The sequence below is a fragment of the Oryctolagus cuniculus genome, chromosome 1, assembly GCF_051225735.1.
Source record: "Oryctolagus cuniculus isolate XC-2025 breed Fujian yellow rabbit chromosome 1, ASM5122573v1, whole genome shotgun sequence".
Classification (NCBI taxonomy): Eukaryota; Metazoa; Chordata; class Mammalia; order Lagomorpha; family Leporidae; genus Oryctolagus; species Oryctolagus cuniculus.
Window position 1 is genome coordinate 93,555,285 of NC_142867.1, and position 27,683 is coordinate 93,582,967.

The 27,683-nt window shown below is 37.4% G+C and overlaps 1 protein-coding gene across 9 annotated transcripts in view; it reads left to right on the top strand.

Annotated features, from left to right (window-relative positions):
* Positions 1–27,683, top strand: part of CEP126 (centrosomal protein 126) — a 147,980-nt gene that overhangs the window by 2,448 nt on the left and 117,849 nt on the right. For 8 of the 9 annotated variants that reach the window (XR_016233982.1, XR_016233983.1, XR_016233981.1 and 5 more), the window contains exon 2: positions 13,221–13,340. Coding sequence is in view for 4 of the 9 variants with exons in the window: in XM_070077346.2 (XP_069933447.2) it covers positions 13,221–13,340 (120 nt within the window). In the remaining 5 variants the exon portion in view is untranslated. Of the gene's footprint in view, positions 1–13,220; positions 13,341–25,155; positions 25,245–27,683 lie in introns of those variants that run through there. The other variant, XR_016233989.1, reaches the window with a different exon arrangement.

Genomic DNA, 27,683 nt, shown 5'->3' on the forward strand with positions numbered 1-27,683 from the left:
ATTGCAAGGTGTCTGGCGCTTAACAAATCTTCCCAGGCAGACGAATCGAATCATTAATTCACAGGCTTTTATTGGGATTCCGCTCCCAGGCGAGATTCCCCAGTCCCAACAGAGCGGGGGCGGGGAAGTCATGCATCAGAGGTTGGGAGGGCTCCTTTTATAGATTCAGGGCATGGGGGTTAAAGGTTGAGGCGGGTCTGAACCTCAATGGTTGACCTTTAGGCCCCCACAGGGACCTTGACAAGAACTTTTCTTCCCCAGAAGTACAGGTAGGGACTTCTCCATTCCCAGAAGTGTAGGCCTTCCTTCCATGTGGATCCCAAAGCTACCATCCCGACCTTTTGATGATAGGAAAAGGGGTGACGATGAGTCTCTCTGGCTACTTCCTGCTGACTGGGGACATTGTCTACAGGGGCCCGCTGTGGGTATCTTGGGACTCCACAGGGACAGGCATGTATGGATGGAGAAGCATCTGGTTGACTGGTTGCTGAAGGCCTTGGTTCATTCCATTATCACCTGATGTAAACGCTTAAACAGACACTGTAGTATACAAGTCAAGGTGAGAATAACAACCAATGATCCTAAGAGTGGCATTAACCAGGTAATGAGAAGATTTCATAGAGGAGAGGAAATGAGGGGGGGGTCTCTGGACCCTTGTGAGGTTTGTTTGATGGACATGGTTTAAATCTAATCCCAGCCAAGACCAGGAGAAAGGCCACTCAACTTTTGCAGGTAGAGGGGTTTGTCTGTAGAGAAATTCTGAATAATCATACAACATTAAGTGGAGGAGAGGACCATCAGTACACACAGGTTGGGAGCAGAGCCACTGATGTTAGAGTAGAGGTTATTATTACAAAGGAATGAGGCCCAAGTAGGCTAGACAGTGTCTAGAACAAAGGACAGAGTCATTATTAGAGGACTCAAGAAAGGTGCTGTCTAAGCCATAACTAAATTTTCTGATTGAGAGACACATAGAAACTGACAGAAGGGACTTAATAATAATCTGGTGGGCTTTAGGCCTTGTAAGTTAAGATGCCCAGACCTATCTATCTCTTCACATAGGGTACATCCTAAGGGAGGTCTGACCCTCCTTGGGGAATGCACCCTGTTGACTTCCATTATCTACCTGGCTTGGGAGGAGAGCTGGCCAGGTAAAGGCAGGTGGCATCTCTAACAGGAAATTTACAGTTCTGCCTGCAATGTTGCTGACCCTACTTGGCCATCCCCTCAGCTGCAGTGGTCACTTTGGAAGCTGGGCTGAGTGAAGGGCTTTTCAGCTTAGAACCAATAAGATACGTGGCTCTGACCTGAAGTCCTTTGACTCCAGGGCAGGTCCATTTCCAGTGATCCAACTCTTGGCTGGCAGAGCTGCCAGGGCTCTTCACAAGCGGATTTCTGCTGAAGCCCAGGCTTACCACTCTGAAAGCCACTTAGTGGACTGGCCTGTTGGGTCTCCTTAAGGGAAGATCACTGTACAGAACAGCCATTAATAGGCCTGCCACCTATCTTTACATTTCTGATGCCTAGTTTTCTCTTCCTCCTGGTTTTTGTTAAAGCAGACCAGAGGATGCAAGTCAAGGGGGTGTTCAAGCTACCATTGATTTTTTTGAGTTGTCTTTTCCTTTTTTTAATTATGTGAGGTGAACAAATTTTGTCTATTTCATCTATACAGATTTAGGAACATAGTAATACTTCCCACCCTATCCTTCTTCCTGCCAATGCTCCCACCCTGTCTTCTCCTTCCTTTTGTTTTCTTTATTTTTAGATGAAAGAGTAATATGTGATATTTCAGTGAAGGTATACATTGTACAGTAATCAAGGAAAAGTAACATTCATCACCTCAAATATCTGTTATCTGTGCTATCAGAACATTTAAAAATCTTTTAGTCACTTTGACAAATATATTATTACAGCTATAATCACCCTACTATATAACAGTAGTCTTTTAATTTTTACAATGACATACTTTCAGTTTATTATATAATCTTCTAGCTTGGATATTTCTTCTGCCTCACCAAGTCTGTTAAGGCTTTCCACTGCATTTTTTATTTGACATATTGAATTCTTCATTTCTAATATTTCAGTTTGATTTATCTTCAGAATCCCTAATTCATGGAAAATTTCTCCTACATGACATGTATGGATTCCTTTAATTCATGAATTTGCTTCTCGTTGCTCCTGAGTAGTCCTATGATCCTTCTATTGAATTCTTTTTCAGGCATTAATCTCTTCATCTTCACATTCTAATATTGTGTGATTGTGTTCCTTTGATTGAGCCATGTTGTCTTCCTTGTTCTTGTTTCTTGTATTTCTGCATTTATTTTTAGGCATCTGTGAAACAGTTGTTGGCTTTCTACACTGATGGGATTTATTTTTGAACTATGCCTCTGTGGTTTGGTGGAGTGTCTGCTCCTTCAGTGAATACCCAGAAGCATGTACTTGGGTGGGGCCAGGGAGCTCTGCTAAGTACTCAAGATTGGAGGAGAATCTAGGGTGACACCCAGATTGTGCATGGTAGATCTCTTCTGTTGTCAGCAAGGGAGAGAGTATGATCACACCTGTTGGTGTAATCACAACCTCACTTCTTCTCTTCCAACATGATAATGCCTGGTGTTAGCCCACAATCTGCACAACTCTAGCCCATGTTGGTGCATGAACCCCACAAAGAATATCACAGTTTTCAGTGTGAGCACAGAACCCTCAGCTATGGTCCCCCACCCCAGGCAGTCTTAGAGCTCTGAGTCTCTCTTGCCAGACACAATGATTGCCTAAAGACTGTGCTACACCCTACACCCTACGTGCAGTAGTGAATTCCCACAGTCATAGGGATAGGGCACAGGACTTCCACAGTCATGGGGTACAGAGAACGCCCTCTCTGTCCTATGCACCTGCCCTGTCCATGGAGAGAGCAGTCATTTCCAGAGTTGCCTGTGGTTGCTCCACCTTGGCAGTTTTAGCCCCAAGCCTGTGATAGGCTGAGATGATGAGTGCACCTCACAGTCCTAAGTAGGTGCCCAGCCTCTGTCAGCCCTCCCATCCAGACTTTGTGGGTAATATGGATTATTTTCCCTCTGGTAAAATCCCTGCTTGTGCACACAGGACCCACTGCAGCCTCTACTGGTGTCAAGATGGTGCCTTCTCCTGGCCAGTTGCAGGGCGCCCTTGTGGGTGAATGAGGAAAATGAAATGTGCTTTTCCTTTACTGTATTAGGTGGGTGCCCTGCTCCCTAACTAGGGCTCCAGTCTGGACACATCAGTGTGGTCTGCTAGGTTCCCCTCATGCAGTATCAAGTGGCGTGGGCTGCTGCATTCTGCCCTCACCTCGCTCTCAGGCGCTTGTGTCTCTTCCAGATCCCAGCTGCAGGAGATGTATATGGTGTCCTTGCACCCTGCTGCACATCCACTCTTTAAACATTGCTCCATGTTGTCCCTCGTCTTCCTGTAGAATTTCCACTGCACACGTCTCTCTAACTCTCCCCAGGGAATACACTTCCTTCACTTTTCTTCTGCTGTCTCCCCTAGTCAAAATCAGCACATCTATTTCTTATTCAGCTATCTTGGAATCCTCTCATGTATATACAGATTTAAGAGCATAATGAGAATTCTCACCCTATCCTCCCTCTCACCCATGCTCCCGCTATACTTCCTCCTGCCTTTCTTATTTTTTCTTTTAATTTTTTAAAGATGTATTTATTGATTTGAAAGTGAGTTATACTGAGAGAGAGAGAGAGAGAGAGAGAGAGAGAGAGAGAGGGAGAGAGAGAGAGAGGGAGAGAGCAGTCTTCCACCCTCTGGTACACTCCCCAGTTAGCTGTAACAGCTAGGGCGTGGCCAAGCCAAAGCCAGCAGCCAGAAGCTTCCTGTGGGTTTCCCACATGAATAGCATAGGCTCAAGCACCTGGGCCATTTTCTGCTACCTTTCCCAGGGCATTATCAGTGAGCAGGATCAGAAGTAGAGTCTGGGGCTTGAACCAGCATCCACATCAGATGCCAGAATTGCAGGTGGCGGCCTAACCTGCTACATCACAATGCTCCCCTTTTAATTTTTACAGTGACATACTTTCAGTTTAGTAAATGATCATTTTAATGGATGACCAAGACTAATATAAAATGCAACAGCTTTTGCTACTCTGTGTATGTGTGTGTTTGCTGGTTTATATATACTTTTACTAATATAAAAGAGCACTTCAGAAAGTTCGAAAAGTGGAATTTAAAGGTAAGCTTACTTATTTTGGTGCAAAAAAAATGAATTCAGTACCCAGAAGCCATTCCATTTTCTGTTGAAGATATTTTGTCAGGGGAGTCAGTAAAAGAACAAAACTGTACAAATTCCAGCTGATTAAAATTAGCTAAAGTTCTGTCGATCTTTTATATAAACTCAAATAGAAATAAGATTTAACAAAAACTGAAAGGACACTCAAGTTCCCTTCATATTACGACTCTTTTTTTCCTCATAAATATCCCAGTTTTGTCCCTTCCATTTATCTTAGCATCTACCTTGCCTGTCTGTCTTCTCTCTTCAGTTTATATCCAATTCTTGATTATTTGCACAAATTCTTTCACCAACAATCCTTAATTCTTTGCACTCCTATCCTTCTTCCTCAACTACTCAGAAACTACTCAGGAATTACAAAGCCCCTTTTCTCCACTGCTTTATGCAAATAACAAAAATACTGTCAGAGAAAAATCACAAAACAATACAGATTGGTTTTTGGTTTCTAGCTCTATCCAAACTGTAGCAGTATTCTCTCTTCTTTTACTTAATGTCTGTTTCAGATCTGTCTCCTCTCATCACTCTCAATGAACTGTATGATCATTTCATAAAACATGAATGTCATGAACTTCCTCAGGTCTCCCAGTAAACTGCATACCCACACACTCCCACCCACCTACCTGTCTTTCCTCCAGGCCCGCTAATTGGAATAAGTGAAAGTGAATCCATGCACTTATGCCCTTATTTCCACCCTCTTCCTCCTCAGGAGCCCTGGATTATAAATTATCCCAGCTGTTATAATTTACTCTCAGTTTCTTAGCGTACTTCTTGCCCTGCAGCCTGTAAACGTGTTAAGGTTTTGGTCATTCTTAAAATTAAGTAAATCAACAAACATTTTGATCATAAGAACTATTTTAGCTGTATTCTCATATCTACATATTCTTTTTCGTACCTCTAAGAAAAGGAGTTTGTAGTTTACTCTATCTTGAGTCATACCTTATGCTACATTCCAAAATAAACTTGAGCTGATAAAAGGGATAATATAAAATAAATATAAAATGAAAACTGACAAAAAATAGAATTTCACACTTATATTTGAAGGTATAACTTTACCTTTTGAAGAGAAAGTAATTTTAAAAGTATTTCACAGATAACATTACCTTTAAAATTTAAGGAGAAATTGTAAAGCTTGAAATACCTGGGGAAAAATATTTGTACTATGAGAAATAATATTTGTATTATTCTGCCTATATTTAAGTTTTTAAAAATAATTTTAATGAAGTTCTCAATAACTGACTAATGAATTAACAATACTCCAAAGATAAAAATAAAAATTAATAATTAACATAGGAAATGTTCTGTTTTTGCTAATACATAAACATGGTTTTATACCTCATCTTTCTGTTTAGAAAGTACTAGGCCATGCTCATGGGCTTTTTAAATTTATATTTCTAATGGCATGTAAGTTTGTATAACCCCTTTAGACGCTTATTTTTCTATAACACATGAAAGGCTGTGTAAATGCATATCCACTAGTCTTGTCATGTCTGCCTCAGAGAATTTTCTCAAAGAAAGTGATTCAGCAAGACTTGATTATATCATTACTATGTTATAAGAACTATGCCAGGAATTGAAGTTTTAGAAATATATAGGAGATACAAATGATATACTCATGAAAGTATCAAGTAATATGGTAGAGGTTAGAAAAGACCTCATAGGGGAAAAAAATTGATGGTGATAACCCTGAAAGGATGAGTTGAGTTAGACAACCAGATGCCAAGAAATAATGGCATGACACATGCTGATCATGGCTTATTCTGTTGAATTATCTCAATATGGTTGGGAATAGAATTCATACAGGGAAGTGTTGAGAAATGAAGCTGAAAAACACTACACTAAACAATACTTTACTTACAAGTTCAAAAAAATTGGAGTTTGTCATGAACTGATAGTTTTTGGGAAAAACAAACAATAGGAAAAAATAAAGAATGAAAAACACAACCAGATTTCTATCTAGCTGGCTTTGTGGAGGTTCAAATGAATGATGGCTAGATTAAGGATATGACTTGCAAACTGTGAGTCCAGTGTTAGTAATGCACTATCTCTAGTGGGAAATCAGTGTTATTAGAAACATGGGAGTGAAGTAGTGTAAATGGCTGATGGTGAGTGCTTCTGGCATATTACTGTAAGTACTTGGACTGGTGGATTCTTGATTCCTCTTCACGCTCTTGTTAAGGAGCTGTAAAAAATATTACTGTTAAAAATCCAAACCTTTCTTTGCTTCATGTAATGAGAAGATAGCTAAATTTACTTTAGGGCTTCTCAGAAAAGCTCTTCTTTTATTGAAATTTACTAGAATGGAATGGGGTAAGAAACCACTTAGCCTATGTATTGGATTAAAAATCAATGTCATGATAAAATTCCAAATAAAGAGAATTCTTGGAGGCTTTTAAAAATGACCTATTTTCAGTTAGGTTTAATAAATAAATGCAGGGAAGCAGGTCAGATGATTGTCTTGTAGCAGACAAAATTTTTAAATCATGTTAGACTTGAATTCATCAGTTAATTATTTGGATGAGGGTGGATGGGGTAGGATAACAAAATTGCTGTTTGTGTTTCTTTCCTTAAGGAAAAAGATGTGAATCCCAGCCTTATTTCAGGCAAGCCTTTGAAACTATGATGGACATAAGTCTAAATTAAATGTGTGTTGTATGTTTTTTTTTTCATTATATTGCTCTTAAGATTACTGAGGTGACAGTTTAATTCTTAAAGCAAAATGGAAGCATAAATAAATAATACAAAAAAAAAGGAGATGAGTTAAAAGAGTAATGAATGGGACCAGCATTGTGACACAGCAGGTTAAGCCACTGCATGGATGCTGACATCCCATGTGAGTGCCCGTTTGAATCCCAGCTGCACTACTTCCAATCCAGCTCACTGCTGATATACCCAGGAAACCAACAGAAGATGGCCCAAGTACATGGTGGAAGACTTAGATGAAGTTCCTGGCTCCTGGATTCAGCCTGGCCCGAACCTGTCACCTGTGGCCTTCTGTGGATTGAACCAGCAGACGGAAGATGTCTCTACCTCTTCCTCACTCCCTCTCTCTCTATAAGTCTGCCTTTCAAATAAAATCTTTCAAAACTGCAAAAGTACTGAAAATAAAATATTTTTTTAAAAAGGGCTAAACTGCAATAAGCATAGGGATACAGAAAACTCTTTCATATGCTGATTTTATTTTCCTTGTGTAAATTCCCAGGAGTGGGATTGCTGGATCGTATGGTATATCTATTTTTAGCTGTCTTCTACAATTGCTGCACTGGTTTACATTCCTACCAATAGTGGATTAAGAGTACCTTTTCCCCCATATCCTCACTAGATTTATTGTTTGTTGGTTGTAGTTTTGATTTGCATTTCCCTGATGCTAGTGATCCTGAGCATTTTTCATCTATCCTGTTGGCCATTGAATTTCCTCTTTTGAAAAACCCATGTTGAAGTCCTTTGCTCATTTCATGACTAGATTGGGTTTTTTTTTGTTATTGTTGAGTCTTTTGAGCTCTTTCTAGATCCTGAATATTAATCCTTTATCAGTCGCATAGTTTGCAAATGTTTTCTCCCATTCTGTTGGTTTCCTCTACACTTTGCTAAGTGTTTCCTTTGTAGAGCAGAAGCTTCTCCATTTGATATAATCCCATTTGTCAATTTTGGCTTTGATTTTGTCTGTGCTTCTGGGGTCTTTTCCAATGTGTCTTTGTCTATGCCGATATCTTGCATATTTCCCTAAAGTTTTACTCTAGTAATTTGATGATATCAAGTAAAAGATTTAGATCCTTGATCCATTTTGAGTTAATTTTTGTATAAGGTGTAGAGGTCTTGTTTCATACTTCTATATACAGAGATCCAGTTTTCCCAGAATCATTTGTTTAAGAGACTATCTTTTCTCTAGGTATTGATTTTTAGGTATTTTACCAAAATGGTTGTAGATGTGTGGATTGATTTCTGGAGTTTCTATTATGTTCACTTCATTTACATGTCTATTTTTGTGCCCATACCAGGCTGCTTTGATTATAACTACCATGGAACATGTCTTGAATGTTGGTATTGTGTTATCCCCAGCTTTGTTTTTGTTGTATAAGATTGCTGTAGCTATTCAGGGTCTCTTGTGTTTCCATATGAATTTTAGCATCTTTTTTCCTAGATCTGAGAAGAATGTCATTGTTATTTTGGTTGGGGATTACACTGAATTTGGAAACTGCTTTTGGTAATATGAACATCTTGATGGTATTAATTCTTCCAATCCATGAACATGTAAGATTTTTCCTTTTTTGTGTGTCATTTTTCACTTCTTTCTTTAATGTTTTGTAATTTCCATCATAGAGATGTTTGACCTCCTTGGTTAAATTTATTTCAAGGTATTATTAAGCTTTTTGTTACTATTGTGACTGGGATTGATCTTAGAAATTCTTTCTTAGCCATGGTATTGTCTGTGTATACAAATGCTGTTGTGTGTGTTAATTTTATATGCTGCCACTTTACCAAGTCTTGTTTTTTAAAGATTTATTTATTTATTATGCGGAGTTACAGAGAGGCAGAAGGAGAGGGAGAGGGAGAGGGAGAGGGAGAGGGAGAGGGAGAGGGAGAGGGAGAGGGAGAGGGAGAGGGAGAATGAATCTTCTATCCTCTGGTTCACTCCACAAAGGCCAGAGTTGGGCTGATCCAAAGTCGGGAGCCTGGAGCCTCTTCCGGGTCCCCCACATGAGATTATGGGCCCAAGCACTTCTACCATCTTCAACTTCTTTCCCAGGCACATTAGCAGGGAGCTGGATCAGAAGTGGAGCAGCCAGGACTCAATCCAGCACCCCTATGGAATGTTGGCACTACAAGTGGTGGCTTTACGTGCTGCACCACAGCACCAGCTCCTACCATATTCTTTTATGCATTCCAGTAGTCTCTTAGTGCATTCTTTTGATTCCTCTATCTATAAAATTATGTCATGTGCAAACAGGGATAATTTGACTTTCCAGAGGTATCCCTTTGATTTCTTTCTCTTACCTAATGGATGTGGCTAAAACTTCCAGGACTATATTGAATAGCAATGGTAAAGTGGACATTCTTGTCTGGTTTCAGATCTTAGTGGAAATGCTTCCAGCTATTCCCCATTGAATAAGATGCTGGCTATGGGTTTGTCATAAATTTTCTTGATTTGTTGAGGAATGTTCCTTCTATACCAAATTTGCTTAAGGTTATTATCATGAAAGGGTGTTGTATTTTATCAAATGCTCTCTCTGATGGAGATAATAATATGGTTTTTATTCTTCAGTTTGTTAATGTGATATATCACATTTATTGATTTGTATATATAGAACCACCCCTTCATAGCAGGGATGAATCCCACTTAGTCCAAGAAAATGATCTTTCTGATGTGTTGTTGGATTCAATTAGTTAGTATTTTGTAGAGAATTTTGCATCTACACTTATTGCAGCTCACTTAACAATCGCTAAAGTATGGAATCAACACAGATGTCCATCAACTGATGGCTAGATACAGAAATTATGGTGTGTATATATACATACACACACACACACACACTACTCAGCCATAAAAAAAAAGAATGAAATTCTCAGAGTTACATAGAGAGATAGAAAAGAGAGAGGTCTTCCACCTACTGGTTCATTCCCCCAGTGGCCACAACAACAAGAGATGAGCCTATCAGAAACCAGGAGCTTCCTCTAGGTCTCCCACATGGGTGGAGGGGCCAAAATCCTGTCTTTTGCAACAAATTGTATGCAGCTGGAAACCATTATACTTAGTGAAATAAGTGAGTTTCAAAAAGACAAATACCAAATGTTTTCCCTGATCTGTGGTAGCTTATAGAGTATAAAAATATATACTGTATAGGAGTGAAATTAACATTTTGAGATTGGATGCTTGTTTACAGCCCTTGTCTGTACTGCTGAGGAACAGTGTTTTCTTCTGCTTACTATTTGTTGAACTCTTTACTTTGTATAGGGTTAATCTTATAAAGTAAACCAAAAGATCGTTATAAAAATTAAGAGAGGGAGGAAGAGGAAGGAAGAAGTAGGAAGGGAGCTTGGGCAGGAAGGACGGTAGGGTGGGAAGTATCACTGTGTTCCTAAATCTGTATGTAGGAAATATATGAAATTTGTTTACCTTAAATAAAATAAAGTTTTAATTAAAAGGACAAAAAGGAGAAGAAAAGTACTGAAGTAGTTCAGGGAAGAAATTTAGAGCATTGGAGCCAATTCAGTGGAAGAGAGCATAATAATAAAGGAAAAGTACAATTAAGAGAGCACTAAAGTACATTTGGCAAGAAAATAGGCTACATGATGCATAATTACTTTTGATGGTAATATTTTTAACATCCTAATTGGCAAGGGACAATTGGGATAGGGTGAAGTAAGGATCAAATTGGGGCAGATTAGGCTATGCTTTTAAATATAATCAGTTACCTAATCCTACAACCCATGATATTCTTGTTTTGTTATACATATTAAGTATACAAAAATTATCTTTTAGGTATTTCACAAAGATTCTTATGGAAATATCTTACCTATACTGAACAGTTTTTATAAAAATAACAAATTTAACCAGGTAGCTTATATTTTCTAACCTTGAATACCATATTTGAAAATATTCAAAGACAGCAAGCAAAAATTTACTGAACGTGTGTGTGTGTGTATGTGTGTGTGATAGTCATTTGACTAAATTTGAGGATATATAGTTGCCAAAACATTGCATTCATAGTGTTCTTTATGCTCATGTGAGATCTTAAACATGTTTATCAGAAAACAGCTATCTCCACATGTACTTCACCTATGGCATAGTCCTCCATGCTTCTCACCTAAGCCAAAGCCTCCCCCTAATCTCATGCATTGTCCCTGGGTATCCTGAAAGGAAGTTGTACTTTCCTTACTGCCAAATTGTGACTTTTCATTAACTAACCATCTTGTTGAAGTCTGGCTATTACTCTATGAAAGAAGAATAGGGTAAACCTTTAGCTGTTTCTGTGCTGATGAAGAATAAGATTTCCAGGGGCCAGCGCTGTGGCTCAGCAGGTTAACACCCTGGCCTGAAGCGCCAGCATCACATATGGGTGCTGGTTCTAGTCCTGGTTGCCCCTCTTCTGATCCAGCTCTCTGCCATGGCCTGAGATAGCAGTGGAAGATGTCCCAAGCCTTGGGCCCCTGCAACAACATGGGAGACTAGAAGGAAGCTCCTGGCTCCTGGCTTCAGATTGGCGCAGCTCTGGCCATTACGGGCATCTGGGGAGTGAACCAGTGGATGGAAGACCTCTCTCTCTGTCTCTACCTCTCTCTGTAACTCTGCCTGTCAAATAAATAAAATAAATCTTTTAAAAAAAGCAGATTTCCTTCTCTTTTTATTTCATTTTTGTAAGTCCATCCAAAAAACCTACTTTAAACAAAAATACACACATGTAAGTGTATTGGGTACTTGTGAAGAGGTAATGCAAAATTTTGTTTAAAAAAAAGAGTAAATTATGGTCTATGATTTAAAAGTGGTTGAAGAACAACATAATTGAAAACAATAAAGCTCATACTACCAAAGCTTCAAACAACCAAAAAATTCAAATACATGTATTTTGAAATATATAATAGTATTGCTGAAGGACTGTAGAATACTAAAATTAACACATTTTGAAAATTAACAAATCATGCTCAATAAAATTTATTGTGTGTGTTTCTTGTATATTTTACCATTAATCAATTTAGGACATAAAATTATTTTATTGATCCTATAAAGAAAAGTTTTGAACCTCTGTTTTTGGGAAAGAAAATTTTAAACAAGCTGTTTATTCTAAAAAGAACAAGCTATAATGTTCTGCATTCAGTTTCTGACTTCAGTAGTCTCATGTAATGATAAGATACTGAATAGTGATAAATTGGCAATTGAATGAGCATTTTGTTAAAATTCAGAGTAACAAAACAAAATTAAGACAAATTTGATAAACATTTAATGCAATATAAAGCACTAAATAGGAAAAATTAATTTTATGAACAGCTTATATAAGAAAAATTAATCTTAGGTAATAACTTTCAAATGAATTGGTGTTTGGCAAAACCAAAATTTTCCTTTAGTTCTTGGCAAACTTCGGGATTCAGATGCCTATGCTCAGTTGTACTAGTTGCTTGGATTTTCTAGTTTCTTGTAGTTGTAACCTATAAGAAAATCACTAAGTAAATAATTAAATGTATACTCCCAAATATTCCAATTATTATTTTTTAAATATTTATATATGACTTTTATACTATAGATTAAAGAATCTATTGAAATATTTAATTCATGTACTTCCTATTAAGGAGAGCTTTATTTTTTATTATATGTATATATATGCCTAAGAAGGCAACTTTTAAAATTTTTTTTTAATTTTTTTTTGACAGGCAGAGTGGACAGTGAGAGAGAGAGACAGAGAGAAAGGTCTTCCTTTTGCCGTTGGTTCACCCTCCAATGGCCGCTGCGGCCGGAGCATTGCGCTGATCCGATGGCAGGAGCCAGGTGCTTCTGGTCTCCCATGCGGGTGCAGGGACCAAGCACTTGAGCCATCCTCCACTGCACTCCCAGTCCACAGCAGAGAGCTGGCCTGGAAGAGGGGCAACCGGGACAGAATCCAGCGCCCCGACCGGGACTAGAACCCAGTGTGCTGGCGCCGCTGGGCGGAGGATTAAGAAGGCAACTTTTTAGTACTCAAATATTTGTCAAATTAATGAAGATGTTCAATCTCTATATCTAAGCTCATGATTTATAAAAGTAACCTCCCCCCAAGAATGTAAGATATATCTTAAGTTCTAATACCAAGTCACAATATTTTTTTTTACAGATGGTCATGTACTAACACTGATGTGTATGCATACCAATTATTCCACAAAACTATCATTAGGATGAGTTGTAATTATATTTATCAGTTAGCACTAATGTGTTTCCACTGACGATATAAACCATTGTTTCTTAACTTAATGCTATCATTAGAGATATGAAAATCCACCTAGAGAAAAATTTAGAAGAAGAGCGCCAAATATTACTACAGCAACAAAAAATATGTCGAAATCGAGCACGTAAATATTTTGTGGAGTCAAACCGGAGAAAAAAGTAAGTGATTGTATTATATTGAGAAGCATAGAAATGCAGTCAATATAAATTGTTTCTCTACTGTACACATCTTTATGGACCTAAGTCATTACCTTGCCTTTTCTATAAAACATTGATCAAGATGCATGCTGCTTTGTTAATGTTATTGTTTTCTGCCTAATGGACAAGGATAGTGGTGTATTGTCTAGTTCACTGACTGTGACCATAGTAAGCTTTTCTTGTCATAGAGCAGCTTATGACAATGCCAAATACACATCATAAAATATGTTATATTTTTTGTTTTTTAAAATCATTTCATGATGAATTAGAAGAGTGCCGATTAGTATTTAGTCTCTAATAAGTTAATTTTATTATTCATAAATATACATTTTCTAAATGTGCCATTTTCTTTCAAGTACAAAAATGGGGGAAAATGAATAATGGTGGAAATGTATAAAAATGATTTTATAAATAACTGCCAAAAAGAGTTTTCTACTGTAACCTGGAAGCTAAAGTAAGCAAAAATGCCAACTATCTAATCACTGCCTAATGTTTTTCAGGATTTTTAAAAATTAATAGATATCTCTTAAGACAGTAATTATGACATTATTATTGTTTTTACTATCTTCTCCATAGTTTTATAATATATGAATAGCAGAAAACCTCTAGAGTTTATTAACTGCATCATTGGTTATATGTTGCAAATCTCATTTGAGGAATACAAAACTGTTTACCTGTAATTTATTTTCTTGTGTTATAGTTCTCTCTAGATGAACTCTTTCATTGTCTGATGTAGTTGAAATTCTTTCATGAAACTTAGTTTTGTTTTTGCTTTTTTGGTTTCTGTTTTTCTCTTACTTTTTGACTCCTGAAGCTTCTGAAAGGTACATGATTGTATTCAGTAAAGATGAATGGACTTCTGAGTCAGAGATCTAAAACATCTTAGTTCTCTTAATTAAAAAAAAGATAATTTCATCTCTTTGAGCCTCAGTTTTCTCCTTTATGATTGGAATTAATAGTATCTATCTCAAGCAATTTTTATGTAGGAAAAAGAAACAAAATTATATGAATATTTCATAATACAAGTAAAATATACTATGATGTCTGGCAGTTCCATCTTAGATAGTTTGTTGAACAATAAACTTTTGTCAATTATCTATTTTCTTTTTACAGAAAACTTTTCAATTATCTATTTTCTAGTAATTGACTTGCTTTGTGAAATAGTATCCATAAAATTCCTATTTCTATTCCTTCATTAAATACTCATAATAATTCTGATGCAGAAAATAATAAATTTTTATTTAAAATTTTAAGATGCAAAATATTATCTGATACAATTTTGCTATATTTTGTTTCTGTTACCCTAAATTAAAATGTAAAGACATAAAACTTTATTTTAAAATACTAACCATTTGTCCCTCTATCTCACCTTTTAAAAATGAAACCAAGTTATTTATGCATTTCTAGATTTCAAAAATTGTGGGAATGGCAGTTTTGGCCATGCCATTATCTGTCCATTTATCCATCATCTGTATTTATTCTGTCCACTTACATTGTGGTTATGGAGGGTTTTTTTAAGTTTTTCCCCCCTTTATAGGGACAGTCTCCTAGCCAGTTGTCATTTATATTTTGACAGTGTCAGTGTTACTTCCCCAGAAGTAATCAAAGGGAAATGTTCCTAGCATCCAGAACTCTATTTCCTTTAATTGTTTAATATCACACAAATTTTTTCTTCACTACATTCTTGCATTCCTATTACCCATGTTTTTGCATTTATTTATATATATGTGTGTATATATATATATTTATACATATTTGGACAGGCAGAGTTAGACAGAGAGACAGAGAGAAAGGTCTTCCTTTTTACGTTGGTTCACCCCCAAAGTGGCCACTACGGCCGGCTCGTTGTGGCTGGTGTGCTGTGCTGATCCGAAGCTAGGAGCCAGGTGCTTCCTCCTGGTCTCCCATGCGGGTGCAGGGCCCAAACATTTGGGCCATCCTCCACTGCACTCCCGGGCCACAGCAGAGAGCTGAACTGGAAGAGGAGCAACCAGGACAGAATCCGGTGCACCAACCAGGACTAGAACCCGGGGTGCCAGCACTGCAGGCGGAGGATTAGCCTAGTGATCCCTGGCACCGGCCCATTATATATTTTTTTTACATTCTCAAAAATATTTATAAAATGGTATTTCATTTTTTGTTACTTTCCAACAAATTTTTTTAAAGATTTATTTATTTCATTTGAAAGCCAGAGTTACAGATGAGCAGAGGCAGAGAGAGAGAGAGAGAGAGAGAGAGAGAGAGAGAGAGAGGTCTTCCATCTGTTGGTTCACTCCCTAGATGGCCACAATGGCTGGAGCTGTGCTGGCCAGGGGCCAGGAGCTTCTGGGTCTCCCACATGGGTGCAGGGGCCCAAGGACTTGGGCCATCTTCTACTGCTATCCCAGGCCATAGCAGAAAGCTGGATCAGAAGTGGAGCAGCTGGGACTTAAATTGGCACCCTTATGGGATGCCAGCACTGTAGGTGGTGGCTTTACCCACTACACCACAGCATGAGCCCCAAACTTCCAAAGAATTTATCCCTTCAACTTACTGCTCCAGTGGGTTTTTACTACATTTTAGGCCTACTGCACAACTAGAATCCTGCAATTTCTCTATATCACTTCAGGAGTTGGAAATACAATTTCTTGCCTCCAGTAACACACCCCACACTAGTTTTTTAATATATATCATTGCTGGAGTACATCCCCAAGTAACTTTCTTTTCTTTTCAAAGATTTATTTATTTATTTGAAAAGCAGAGTTAGAGAGAGAGAGAGAGAGAGAGAGAGAGAGAGAGAGAATCTTCCATCAGCTGGTTCACTTCCCATATGTTGGTTGGGCTGATCCTAAGCTAGGAGCCAAAAGCGTCTTCTAGATCTCCCACATGGATACAGGGCCCCAAGTACGTTGGCCGTCTTCTGTTGCTTTCCCAGGTGCATTGGCAGGGAGCGGGATCTGAAGTAGAACAGCCAGGATAGAACCTGCACCCGTATGGCATGCCAGCATTGCAGGCAGTGGCTTTACATCCCAACGTAAATTTCTAATATGCTGCTTTGTAGACCAAGTAATTTTAAGATACATAAACATAAAGGAAAGTAATTTAATTCCTATATTGTTTCAATTCACTACTCATAACAATCTTTTGGTAGGTAAATAGTTATTTATTCAGTCAACATATATAGCTAATTGAGTACCAATGATTCAGCAATATGTCAGGAGAAAAGTCTGTTTTGTTAGTGTATTCTATTAGACTTCAGACAATGGTGATAATCTGATTTAATGCAACCTCATGAGAAAAAGAAATTGAAGTAAATTTTAAGAAATGCCCAAAGTGAGCTTTCAGATTGTTTTATTTATTATTTTTATTATTTTAAATTTATTTACATAAAGAGAACAGATTTCATGCATTTCATAAATACAACTTTAAGCATATAATGATGCTTCCTGTCTCTCCCTCATTCATTTCTTTTGTTTTCCAATTAATTTTCAGTAACATACTTTCAATTTATTTTATACTCACAGGCTTAAACCTCCACTAAATAAAGGATTCAACAAGTAGAAAGTAGAAAGATCACTGTTCAGCAGGAGTATTGACAGGGGCTATAAACAATAATCAAATCTCAAGAAGCCAATTTTACTTATATACATTATATTTTTCTACTCTATGTATTATCTACAAACCAAAGAAATATGGTATTCATGTTTTGGAGTCTTGCTTACTTCACTAACCATAATAGTCTCCAGTAGCATCTATTTCATTGCAAACAAAGGATTTCATTCTTTTTTATGATTGAGTAATAACTGTTGTATGTATATACCACATTTTCTTTTTCCAGTTATCAGTTGATAGACATCTGGGTTCATTCCATATCTTAGCTATTATGAATTGAGCTGCTATACACATGGGGGTACATGTAACTCTTTCATATACTGATTCCATTTCCTTTGGTAACTTCTCAGGATTGGGATGGCTGGGACTTACAGTAGGTCAATTTTCAGATTTTTGAGGAACCTCCATACTGTCTTCCATAAGAGTTCTACTGTCTTACATTTCCAACAGCGGTGTATTAGGGTACCTTTTTCTCTACATCCTCACCAGCATTTGTTATTTTTTGAGTTTTGGATGATAGCCATTCTACCTGGAATGAAGTGAAACCTCATTGTGGTTTTTAGTCGCATTTTCCTGTCGGGAATGTTCTCTGAACATTTTTTCATGTGTCTGTTGACCATTTTATTTCATCCTTTGAAAAGTACCTGTTGTCCTTTTCCCATTTCCTAACTGAATTGTTGTGTTGTTGCTGAGTTTCTGTGCTCCTTATATATTCTGAGTATTAATCCTTTATCAGTTGCATAGTTTGCAAATATTTTCTCCCATTCTGTCAATTGTTGATTGTCTCCTTTGTTTTGAAGAAACTTCTTTAGCTTGATGTAATCCTGTTTATTTTTTTCTTTTATTGATTGTACTTCTGGAGTCTTATCCAAGAAGTCTTTGCCTTGGCCAATGTCTTGCAGTGTGTCCTCTATTTCCCTCTAGTAATTTGGTGGTTTCAGGTCTTAGGTTTAGATTCTTGATCCATTGTGAGTTGATTTTGTATAAGGTGTGAGATACAGGTGTTGTTTCATACTTCTGCATATGAGATCCAGTTTTCCCAACACAAGTTAATGAAGAGATTATCCTTTCTCCAGGAAATGATTTTTAGTTTGTTTGTCAAAAATTGTAGATGCGTGGATTTCTGAAGTTTCTTTTCTGTTCCATTGGTCCACAGGCTATTTTGTGATAGCAACAGGATGTTTTGATTATAATGGTCCTGTAGTATGTTTTGAAATCTGGTATTGCGATGCCTCTGGCTTTGTTTTTGTTGTTTGACTGCTTTAGCTATTCACTGTCTCTTAAATTTCCATATGAATTTTAGGGTCATTTTTTCTAGATCCACTAAGTATGTCATTTGTATTTTGTTTGGGATCACATTGAACTGTAAATTGCTTTGGGTAGTGTAGACATTTTGATATTTATCCTTCCAATCTATGAAATTGGAAGATTTTTCCATTTTTTTGTGTCTCCTTCTATTTCTTTCCTTAATGTTTTATAATTTCAATTGTAAATACTTTCACATCCATGTTTTTTTTTCTTTTTTTGACTTTTATTTAATGAATATAAATTTCCAAAGTACAGCTATGGATTAAAATGGCTCCCCCCCATAACTTCCCTTCCACCCGCAACCCTCCCCTTTCCCACTCCCTCTCCCCTTCCATTCACATCAAGATTCATTTTCAATTCTCTTTATATACAGAAGATCAGTTTAGCATATATTAAGTAAAGATTTCAACAGTTTGCACCCCCATAGAAACACAAAGTGAAAAATACTGTTTGAGTACTAGTTATAGCATTAAATCACAATGTACAGCATATTAAGGGCAGAGATCCTACATGAGGAGTAAGTGCACAGTGACTCCTGTTGTTGACTTAACAAATTGACACTCTTGTTTATGGCATCAGTAATCACCCTAGGCTCTTGTCATGAGTTGCCAAGGCTATGGAAGCCTTTTGAGTTCACCGACTCTGATCATATTTAGACAAGGTCATAGTCAAAGTGGAAGTTCTCTCTTCCCTTCAGAGAAAGGTACCTCCTTCTTTGATGACCTGTTCTTTCCACTGGGATCTCACTCGCGGAGATCTTTCATTTAGGTCTTTTTTTTTTTTTTTTTTGCCAGAGTGTTTTGGCTTTCCATGCCTGAAATACTCTCATGGGCTTTTCAGCCAGATCCGCATGCCTTAAGGGCTGATTCTGAGGCCAGAGTGCTGTTTAGGACATCTGCCATTCTATGAGTCTGCTGTGTATCTCGCTTCCCATGTTGGATCGTTCTCTCAATATTTTATTCTATCAGTTAGTATTCGCAGACACTAGTCTTGTTTATGTGATCCCTTTGGCTCTTAGTCCTATCATTATGATCAATTGCGAATAGAAATTGATCACTTGGACTAGTGAGACAGCATTGGTACATGCAACCTTGATGGGATTGTATTGGAATCCCCTGATATGTTTCTAACTCTACCATTTCGGGCAAGTCAGCTTGAGCATGTCTCTTCCCTCTCTTATTCCCACTCTTATATTTAACAGGGATCACTTTTCAGTTAAGTTTCAACACTTAAGAATAACTGTGTATTAATTACAGTATTCAACCAATAGTATTAAGTAGAACAAACAAAAAAAAATAATAAGAGGGATAACGTATTAAGTTGTTCATCAACAGTCAGGGCAAGGGCTGATCAAGTCACCGTTTCTCATAGTGTTCATTTCACTTTAACAGGTTTCCTTTTTGTTGCTCGGTTAGTTGTCACCGATAAGGGAGAACATATGATATTTGTCCCTTTGGGACTGGCTTATTTCACTCAGCATAATGTTTTCCAGATTCCTCCATTTTGTTGCAAATGACCGTATTTCATTGTTTTTTACTGCTGTATAGCATTCTAGAGAGTACATATCCCATAATTTCTTTATCCAGTCTACTGCTGCTGGGCATTTAGGTTGATTCCAGGTCTTAGCTATTGTGAATTGAGCTGCAATAAACATTAAGGTGCAGACTGTTTTTTGTTTTTTTTGTTTTTAGTTTTGGTTTTGGTTTTTTTGCCCAATTTAATCTCCTTTGGGTAAATTCCAAGGAGTGGGATGGCTGGTTGAATGGTAGGGTTATATTCAGGTTTCTGAGGATTCTCCAGACTGACTTCCATAGTGGCTTGACCAGTTTGCATTCCCACCAACAGTGGGTTAGTGTCCCTTTTTCCCCACATCCTCTCCAGCATCTGTTGTTGGTAGATTTCTGAATGTGAGCCATTCTAACTGGGGTGAGGTGGAACCTCATTGTGGTTTTGATTTGCATTTCCCTGCTTGTTAGTGATCTTGAACATTTTTTCATGTGTCTGTTGGCCATTTGGATTTCCTCTTTTGAAAAATTTCTACTGAGGTTCTTGGCCCATCTCTCAAGTGGGTTGTTTGTTTTGTTGTTGTGCAGTTTCTTGATCTATTTGTAGATTCTTGTTATTAATCCTTTATCTGTAGCATAGTTTGCAAATATTTTTTCCCATTCTGTCGATTGCCTCTTCACTCTCCTGTTTCTTTTGCAGTACAGAAACTTCTCAATTTGATGCAATCCCAATAGTTAATTTTGGCTTTCACTGCCTGTGCCTCCAGGGTCTTTTCTAGGAAGTCTTTGCCAGTGCCAATATCTTGCAGGGTTTCTCCAATGTTCTCTAATAATTTGATAGTGTTGGGTCATAGATTTAGTTCTTTAATCCACGTTGAGTGCATTTTTGTGTAAGGTATATAGGGGTCTTGCTTCATGCTTCTGCACGTGGAAATCCAGTTTTCCCAGCACCATTTATTCAATAGACTGTCCTTGCTCCAGGAATTGGTTTTAGATCCTTGACCAAATATAAGTTGGCTGTAGATGTTTGGGTTGATTTCTGGTGTTTCTATTCTGTTCCATTGGTCTATCCATCTGTTTCTGTACCAGTACCATGCTGTTGCTGTTTTGATTACAACTGCCCTGTAGTATGTCCTGAAATCTGGTATTGTGATGCCTCCAGCTTTGTTTTTGTTGTACAAAATAGCTTTAGCTATCGAGGTCTCCTGCATCTCCATATGAATTTCAGCATCATTTTTTCTAGATCTGAGAAGAACGTCTTTGGTATCTTGATTGGTATCGCATTGAATCTCTAAATTGCTTTTGGGAGAAGGGACATTTTGATGATATTGCTTCTTCCAATCCATGAGCATGGAAGATTTTTCCATTTCTTGGTATCCTCTTCTATTTCTTTCTTTAAGATTTTGTAATTCTCATCGTAGAGATCCTTAACGTACTTGGTTAAGTTTACTCCAAGGTATTTGATTGTTTTTGTAGCTATTGTGAATGGGATTGATCTTAGAAGTTCTTCCTCAGCCATGGCATTGCCTGTGTATACAAAGGCTGTTGATTTTTGTGCATTGACTTTATATCCTGCTACTTTGCCAAACTCTTCTATGAGTTCCAATAGTCTCTTAGTAGAGTTCTTTGGATCCCCTAAATAAAGAATCATATCATCTGCAAAGAGGGATAGTTTGACTCTTCCTTCCCAATTTGTATCCCTGTAATTTCTTTTTCTTTCCTGATGACTCTGGCTAAACTTCCAGAACTATGTTGAATAGCATTGGTGAGAGTGGTCATCCCTCAATGGTACCAGATCTCAGTGGAAATGCTTCCAACATTTCCCCCATTCAATATGATGTTGGCCGTGGGTTCTTCATAAATTGCTTTGATTGTATTGAGGAATGTTCCTTCTATACCCAGTTCGCTTAGAGTTTTCGTCATGAAACGCTGTTGAATTTTATTGAATGCTTTCTCTGCATCTATTGAGATAATTATATGGTTTTTCTTCTGCAATTTGTTAATGTGGTGTATCACATTGATTGATTTGTGAACATTGAACCATCCCTGCATTCCAGGGATAAATCCCACTTGGTCTGGGTGGATGATTTTTCTGATGTGTTGTATTCTATTGGCGAATTTTATTGAGGATTTTTGCGTCTATATTCATCAGGGATATTGGTCTGTAATTTTCTTTCAATGCTGCATCTTTTTCCAGCTTAGGGATTAAGGTGATGCTGGCTTCATAGAAAGAATTTGGGAGGATTCCATCTTTTTCTATTGTTCTGAATACTTTGAGAAGAAATGGAATTAGTTCTTCTTTAAATGTCTGGTAGAATTCAGCAGTGAATCCATCTGGTCCTGGACTTTTCTTTGTTGGGAGAGCCTTTATTACTGTTTCAATTTCTGTCTCAGTTATGGGTCTGTTTAGGTTTTCTGTGTCTTCATGGTTCAATTTAGGTAGATTGCATGTGTCCAGGAATCTATCCATTTCTGATAGATTTCCCTGTTTGCTGGCATACAAGTCCTTGTAGTAATTTCTGATGATTCTTTTTATTTCTGTGGTATCTATTGTTATGTTTCCTTTTTCATCTCTGATTTTGTTGATTTGGGTCTTTTCTTTTTTTAGTTAGTTGGGCCAGTGGGGTGTCAATTTTGTTTACTTTTTTTAAAAAAAAACCAGCTCTTCGCTTGTCTGATTATTTGCAATGTTGTTTTTTTTTTTTTCATTCAATCCTGTTGATTTCTTCTGTGATTTTAATTATTTCTCTTCTCGTCCTAGATTTGGGTCTGGTTTGCTGCAGTCTTTTCTAGATCCTTGAGATGCATTGAAAGCTCATTTATTTGGTGCCTTTCCAAATTCTTGATGTAGGCACCTATTGCTGTAAACTTTTCTCTCAATACTGCTTTTGCCGTATCCCATAAGTTTTGATATGTTGTGTTGTTATCCTCATTTACTTCCAGAAAGTTTTTGATTTCTCTTTTAATTTCTTCTATGACCCATTGTTCATTCAGGAGCATGTTTTTCAGTTTCCATGTGTTTGCATACTCTCTAGGGATTCCTGAGTTGCTAATTTCCACCTTCATTCCACTGTGGTCTGAGAAGCTCCATGGTATGATTCTAATTCTTTTGAATTTGCTGAGACTTGCTTTATGGCCTAGTATGTGGTCAATCCTAGAGAAGGTTCCATGCACTGCTGAGAAGAATGTAAAATCTTTGATGTAGGATTGAAAGTTCTGTAGATATCTGTCAGATCTATTTGGGCAATAGTGTCGATTAAATCTGCTGTTTCCTTGTTGATATTCTGTCCGGTTGATCTGTCTGTTTCTGAGAGTGGAGTATTGAAGTCCCCCAGTACTATTGTACTGGAATCTAAGTCTCCCTTTAAGTCCCTTAATATACCTTCTAAATAAACCGGTGCCCTGTAATTAGGGCATATACGTTTATAATAGTTACATCTTCCTGTTGAATTGAACCCTTAATCATTATATAGTGTCCCTCTTTGTCTCTCTTAACAGTTTTTGTGTTAAAGTTTATTTTGTCTGATATTAATATGGATACATCTGCTTTTTTTGGTTTTTGTTTGCATGGAATATCTTTTTCCAACCTTTCACTTTCAGTCTGCATGCATCTTTGTTGGAAAGATGTGTTTCTTGTAGGCAGCAAATAGATGGGTTTTGTTTCTTAATCCATTCAGCCAGTCTGTGCCTTTAATTGTAGAGTTGAGTCCATTAACGTTCAATGTGACTATTGATAAGTAGTGACTTTGCCCTGCCATTTTCCCAAAGATATTTTCTGGTATATGCTTTGAGCTTCCTGTGATCTTTTACTGGTAGGTTTTCTTCCTTTACCTTCTTCCATATTCATGGCTGTGTTTCTGTGTTTCTGTGTGTAGCACATCTTTAAGCATTTTTTGCAGGGCTGCACCAGTGGCGACAAATTCTTTCAATTTCTGTTTTCTATGAAAGGTCTTTATTTCACCTTCATTCACAAATGAGAACTTTGCAGGATATAATATTCTGGGCTGGCAGTTTTTCTCTCTTAGTACCTGGGCTATATCTTGCCATTCCCTCCTAGCTTGTAGTGTTTCTGATGAGAAGTCTGCTGTGAGTCTAAGTGGAGATCCTCTGAGAGTAATCTGACGCTTCTCTCTTGCACATTTTAGGATCTTTTCTTTATGTTTCACTGCGGTGAGTTTAATTACAACGTGTCGTGGTGAGGATCTCTTTTGGTCGTGTTTATTAGGGGTTCTATGAGCTTCCTGTACTAGGATGTCTCTGTCCTTCTCCAAACCTGGGAAATTTTCTGCTAGTATCTCACTAAAAAGACCTTCTAATCCTTTCTCCCTCTCCATGCCTTCAGGAACTCCTAGAACCCAAATGTTGGGTTTTTTAATAGTACCCTGTAGATTCCTGACAATATTTTTTAGATTTCGAATGTTCTGTTCTTTTCTTTGCTTTGACGGTATCCTTTCCTGTTCTCTGTCTTCTAAGTCTGATATCCTCTCTTCTGCTTCACCCATTCTGTTTTCAAGGCTCTCTAATGTGTTTCATTTGATCTATTGAATTCTTCATTTCATTATGATTTCTCGTCACTATCACAGTTTCCTGTACTACTAGTTGTTTCATTTCATTTTGATTCCTCCTTAATATTTTATTTTCACGAGAGAGATTTTCAATCTTGTCCATTAAGGATTTCTCTAGTTCAAGAATTTGTTTCTGAGAACTTCTTAATGTTCTTATCAATTTTTTGAGATCTGCTTCTTACATTTCTTCTATCTCATCATCTTCATAATCTTGAATTGGGGTGTCTTTTTCATTTGGGGGCATCATAGTGTCTTCCTTGTTCTTGTTACCTCGGTTTCTGCAGTTATTTGGCATTGTGAAGATATTCTTTGGTTTCTTCATTGTGGTGCTTTTTCTCATTATATTATGACTCTAGATTAAGTGGACTGTCTGCTTTTGCTGTATCCTTAGAGGCTGTGATGGGTGTGGCCAGAGAGCTCTGTTTGCTTCTTCAGGGTTAAGGGTGTGCCAAAGGTGACTCACCCAGATTGTTCTCTTGCTCGCTCGCTCGCTCTCTTTTTGTTGTTGTTGTTGTTGACTCAGTTGGGAAGTAATTCCACACAACTGATTGGAACTGAGAGTATTTGATGTATGAAATCTGGCCCCTCTGGGTATTCATCTGCTCTACCCCTGCGACCACACAAAGAGTTTATGCAGCCCTCAGTGTGGTCTCAAATTTCTCTGCAGTCTCTCACTGGGTTGCCAAGGTCACCAAGTTTGTGTACTCAGTGAGTTCTCTCGTCCCCCCCCCCCTCAGATTTTCAGTCTCAGTTTGTTAGCTCCACACTTTCACTAAGTCCTAACCTCCTGTTATTTCTCCCCACCAGAGTCAGGTTTTTCTGCTTGGCTGATGGCGGGCGCCACTTTACGAATGTCCAAAATGGTGCCTGCTCTTTGTCTTGATCAGCTTTGTAAGGTGAGTGGAGAGAGAGGCTAATGTTTGTGCAGTTCCCCTTATTTATTCATTTTTTTCTCTCCTCCGGTCAGCCTGGTGAACTTTCCCTAGTGGGGCTTCAGGCCTCGTTCCCTCTAGGCTCTTTCTGCCTTTCCCCTCCAATGTCTCAGGTTACTGAGGTTTTTGTCTCACCTCCCTTCCAGCGCTGGCACACAAACTCTGTGGCTGGGCTTCCACGTGGTAGGCAACCTTGCTCTCCCCGTAGGTCCTCCATGTCACATCCACTAGATCCAGAAGAGTTTCCTCTGCAGTTTTTCCTTAGCCTTTTCCTAAGACTACAGTAACTCCTCTTTTATTAAACTATCTTTTCCTGGACTATCGGTGCGCGCCCTCACTATTCCTCCACCTTGGTTCCACCGATCTTGACTCCACATCCATGGTTAAATTTATTCCAAGGTATTTAAATTTTGTGTAGCTATTGTGAATAGGATTGATCTTAGAAGTTCTTTCTCAGCCATGGCATGGTTTTCCTATACAAATGTTACTGATTTTTGTGTGTTTATTTTCATCCTAACACTTTGCCAGACTCTCTTATGAGTTCCAATAGTGCATTACTAGAATCTTTTGGTTCCCCTATATATGGGATTATGTCATCTGATAGTGGGGATAATTTGACTTCCTGCTTTTCAATTTTTATCCTTTTCTCTTTTTTTCTTGCATAAATGCTCTGGCTAAAACTTTCAGAACTATATAGAATAGCAATGTTTAGAGTTGCCATCCTTATCTGGTTCCACATCTTAGTAGTAATGCTTCCAGTTTTTCCCAGTTCAATATTATCTAGCTGTGGCATTGTCATATATATTGCCCCACTTGTGTTGAGGTATATTCCTTTTCATACCCAATTTCTTAAAGGCTTTTATCATGAAAACATTTTGTATTTTATAAAATCTTTTCTCTGCATCTACTGAGATAATAATATGGTATTTATTCTTCAGATTATTAATATGTACATTACATTTATTGATTTGTGTATGTTAAAGCATCCCCAAATCCCTAGGATGAGTTCAGCTTGGTCTGGGTGAATGATATTTTGATATGTTGTTTGATTTGATTAGCTTGTAATTTGTTCAGGATTTTTTCATCTGTGTTCATCATTATTATTGGTGTGTAGTTCTCTTTCTTTGTGGTATCTTTCTGATTTGGAATCAAGGTGATGCTGGCTTCATAGGAATTTTGGAGGATTCTCTCTTTTTGAATTGTTTTCAATAGTTTAAGAATTGAAATTAGTTATTCTTTAAAAGTTTCATAGAAGTCAGCAATGAAAGCCATCTGATCCTAGGCTTTTCTTTTTTGGAGAGTCTTTATTACTGATTCAATATCTATCCTGGTTTTCTGTCTATTTAGGTTTTCTATGTCTTCATTCTTCAACTGTGGTAAGTTATATGTGTCCAGAAATCTATCCATTTCTTCTGGATTTTCCAATTTGTTGGAATAATGCTGTTTGTAGTAATTCCTTGTGGGATTTCTTTGTCCTTTTGTGGTATCTATTGTAATAGCTTCTTTTTCATCTCTGATTTTATCTATTTGTGTCTTCTCCCTTTTTTACTGGTTAGTTGGGCCAGTAGTTTATGGATTTTGTTTATTTTCTACAAAAAATATGTCTTTGTTTCACTGATCTTTTTATCTTTTTTATTTCAATTTTGTTTATTCTCCAATTTTAATTATTTATTCCCTCCTATTAATTTGGGATTTCATTTGTTTTTGTTTGTCTAGTTCTTGGGATACATTGCTAAATCATTTAGTTGATGCCTATACAATTTCTTAATATAGGCACTAATTGCTATAAACTTTCCTCCTAACACTGCCTCTATTGTATCCCATAATTTTGGATAAGTTATGTTGTCATCTTCATTCATTTCCAGAAATTTTTTAATTTCCTTTTTGATATCTTCTATGACTCTCTGCTCATTCAGGAGCATATTGTTCAGTATCCTTGATTTTGCATATTTTCTAGAATGTATTGTTGTTCATTTCCATCTTAATTCCATTGTGGTCAGAAAAGAGACATGATATGATTTGACCTTTTTTTAAAAAATTTGTTGAAAATTGTATTATGACCTAACACCTAGTCTACCTTGGAGAAAGTTCCATGCACTGATTAAAAGAATGTATATTCTGCAGCTGTGGGATGAAATGCCCCATAGATATGTTAGGTCCATTTGGTCCATAGTATAGATTAGATTTTTTTGTTGATTTTTTTCAGTTCATCTGTCCATTGATGAAAGTGGGGTTTTGACAGCCCCAGCTTTATTATTGTGTTGGAGCATATGTTTCCTTTTATATCAATTAGCTTTCATTTTAAATAATCAGTGCCCTAGCATTGGGAGCGTATATATTTACTATAGCACATCTTCCTGGTTTACTGATCCCTTAATCATTACATAATGACCTTCTTTGTCT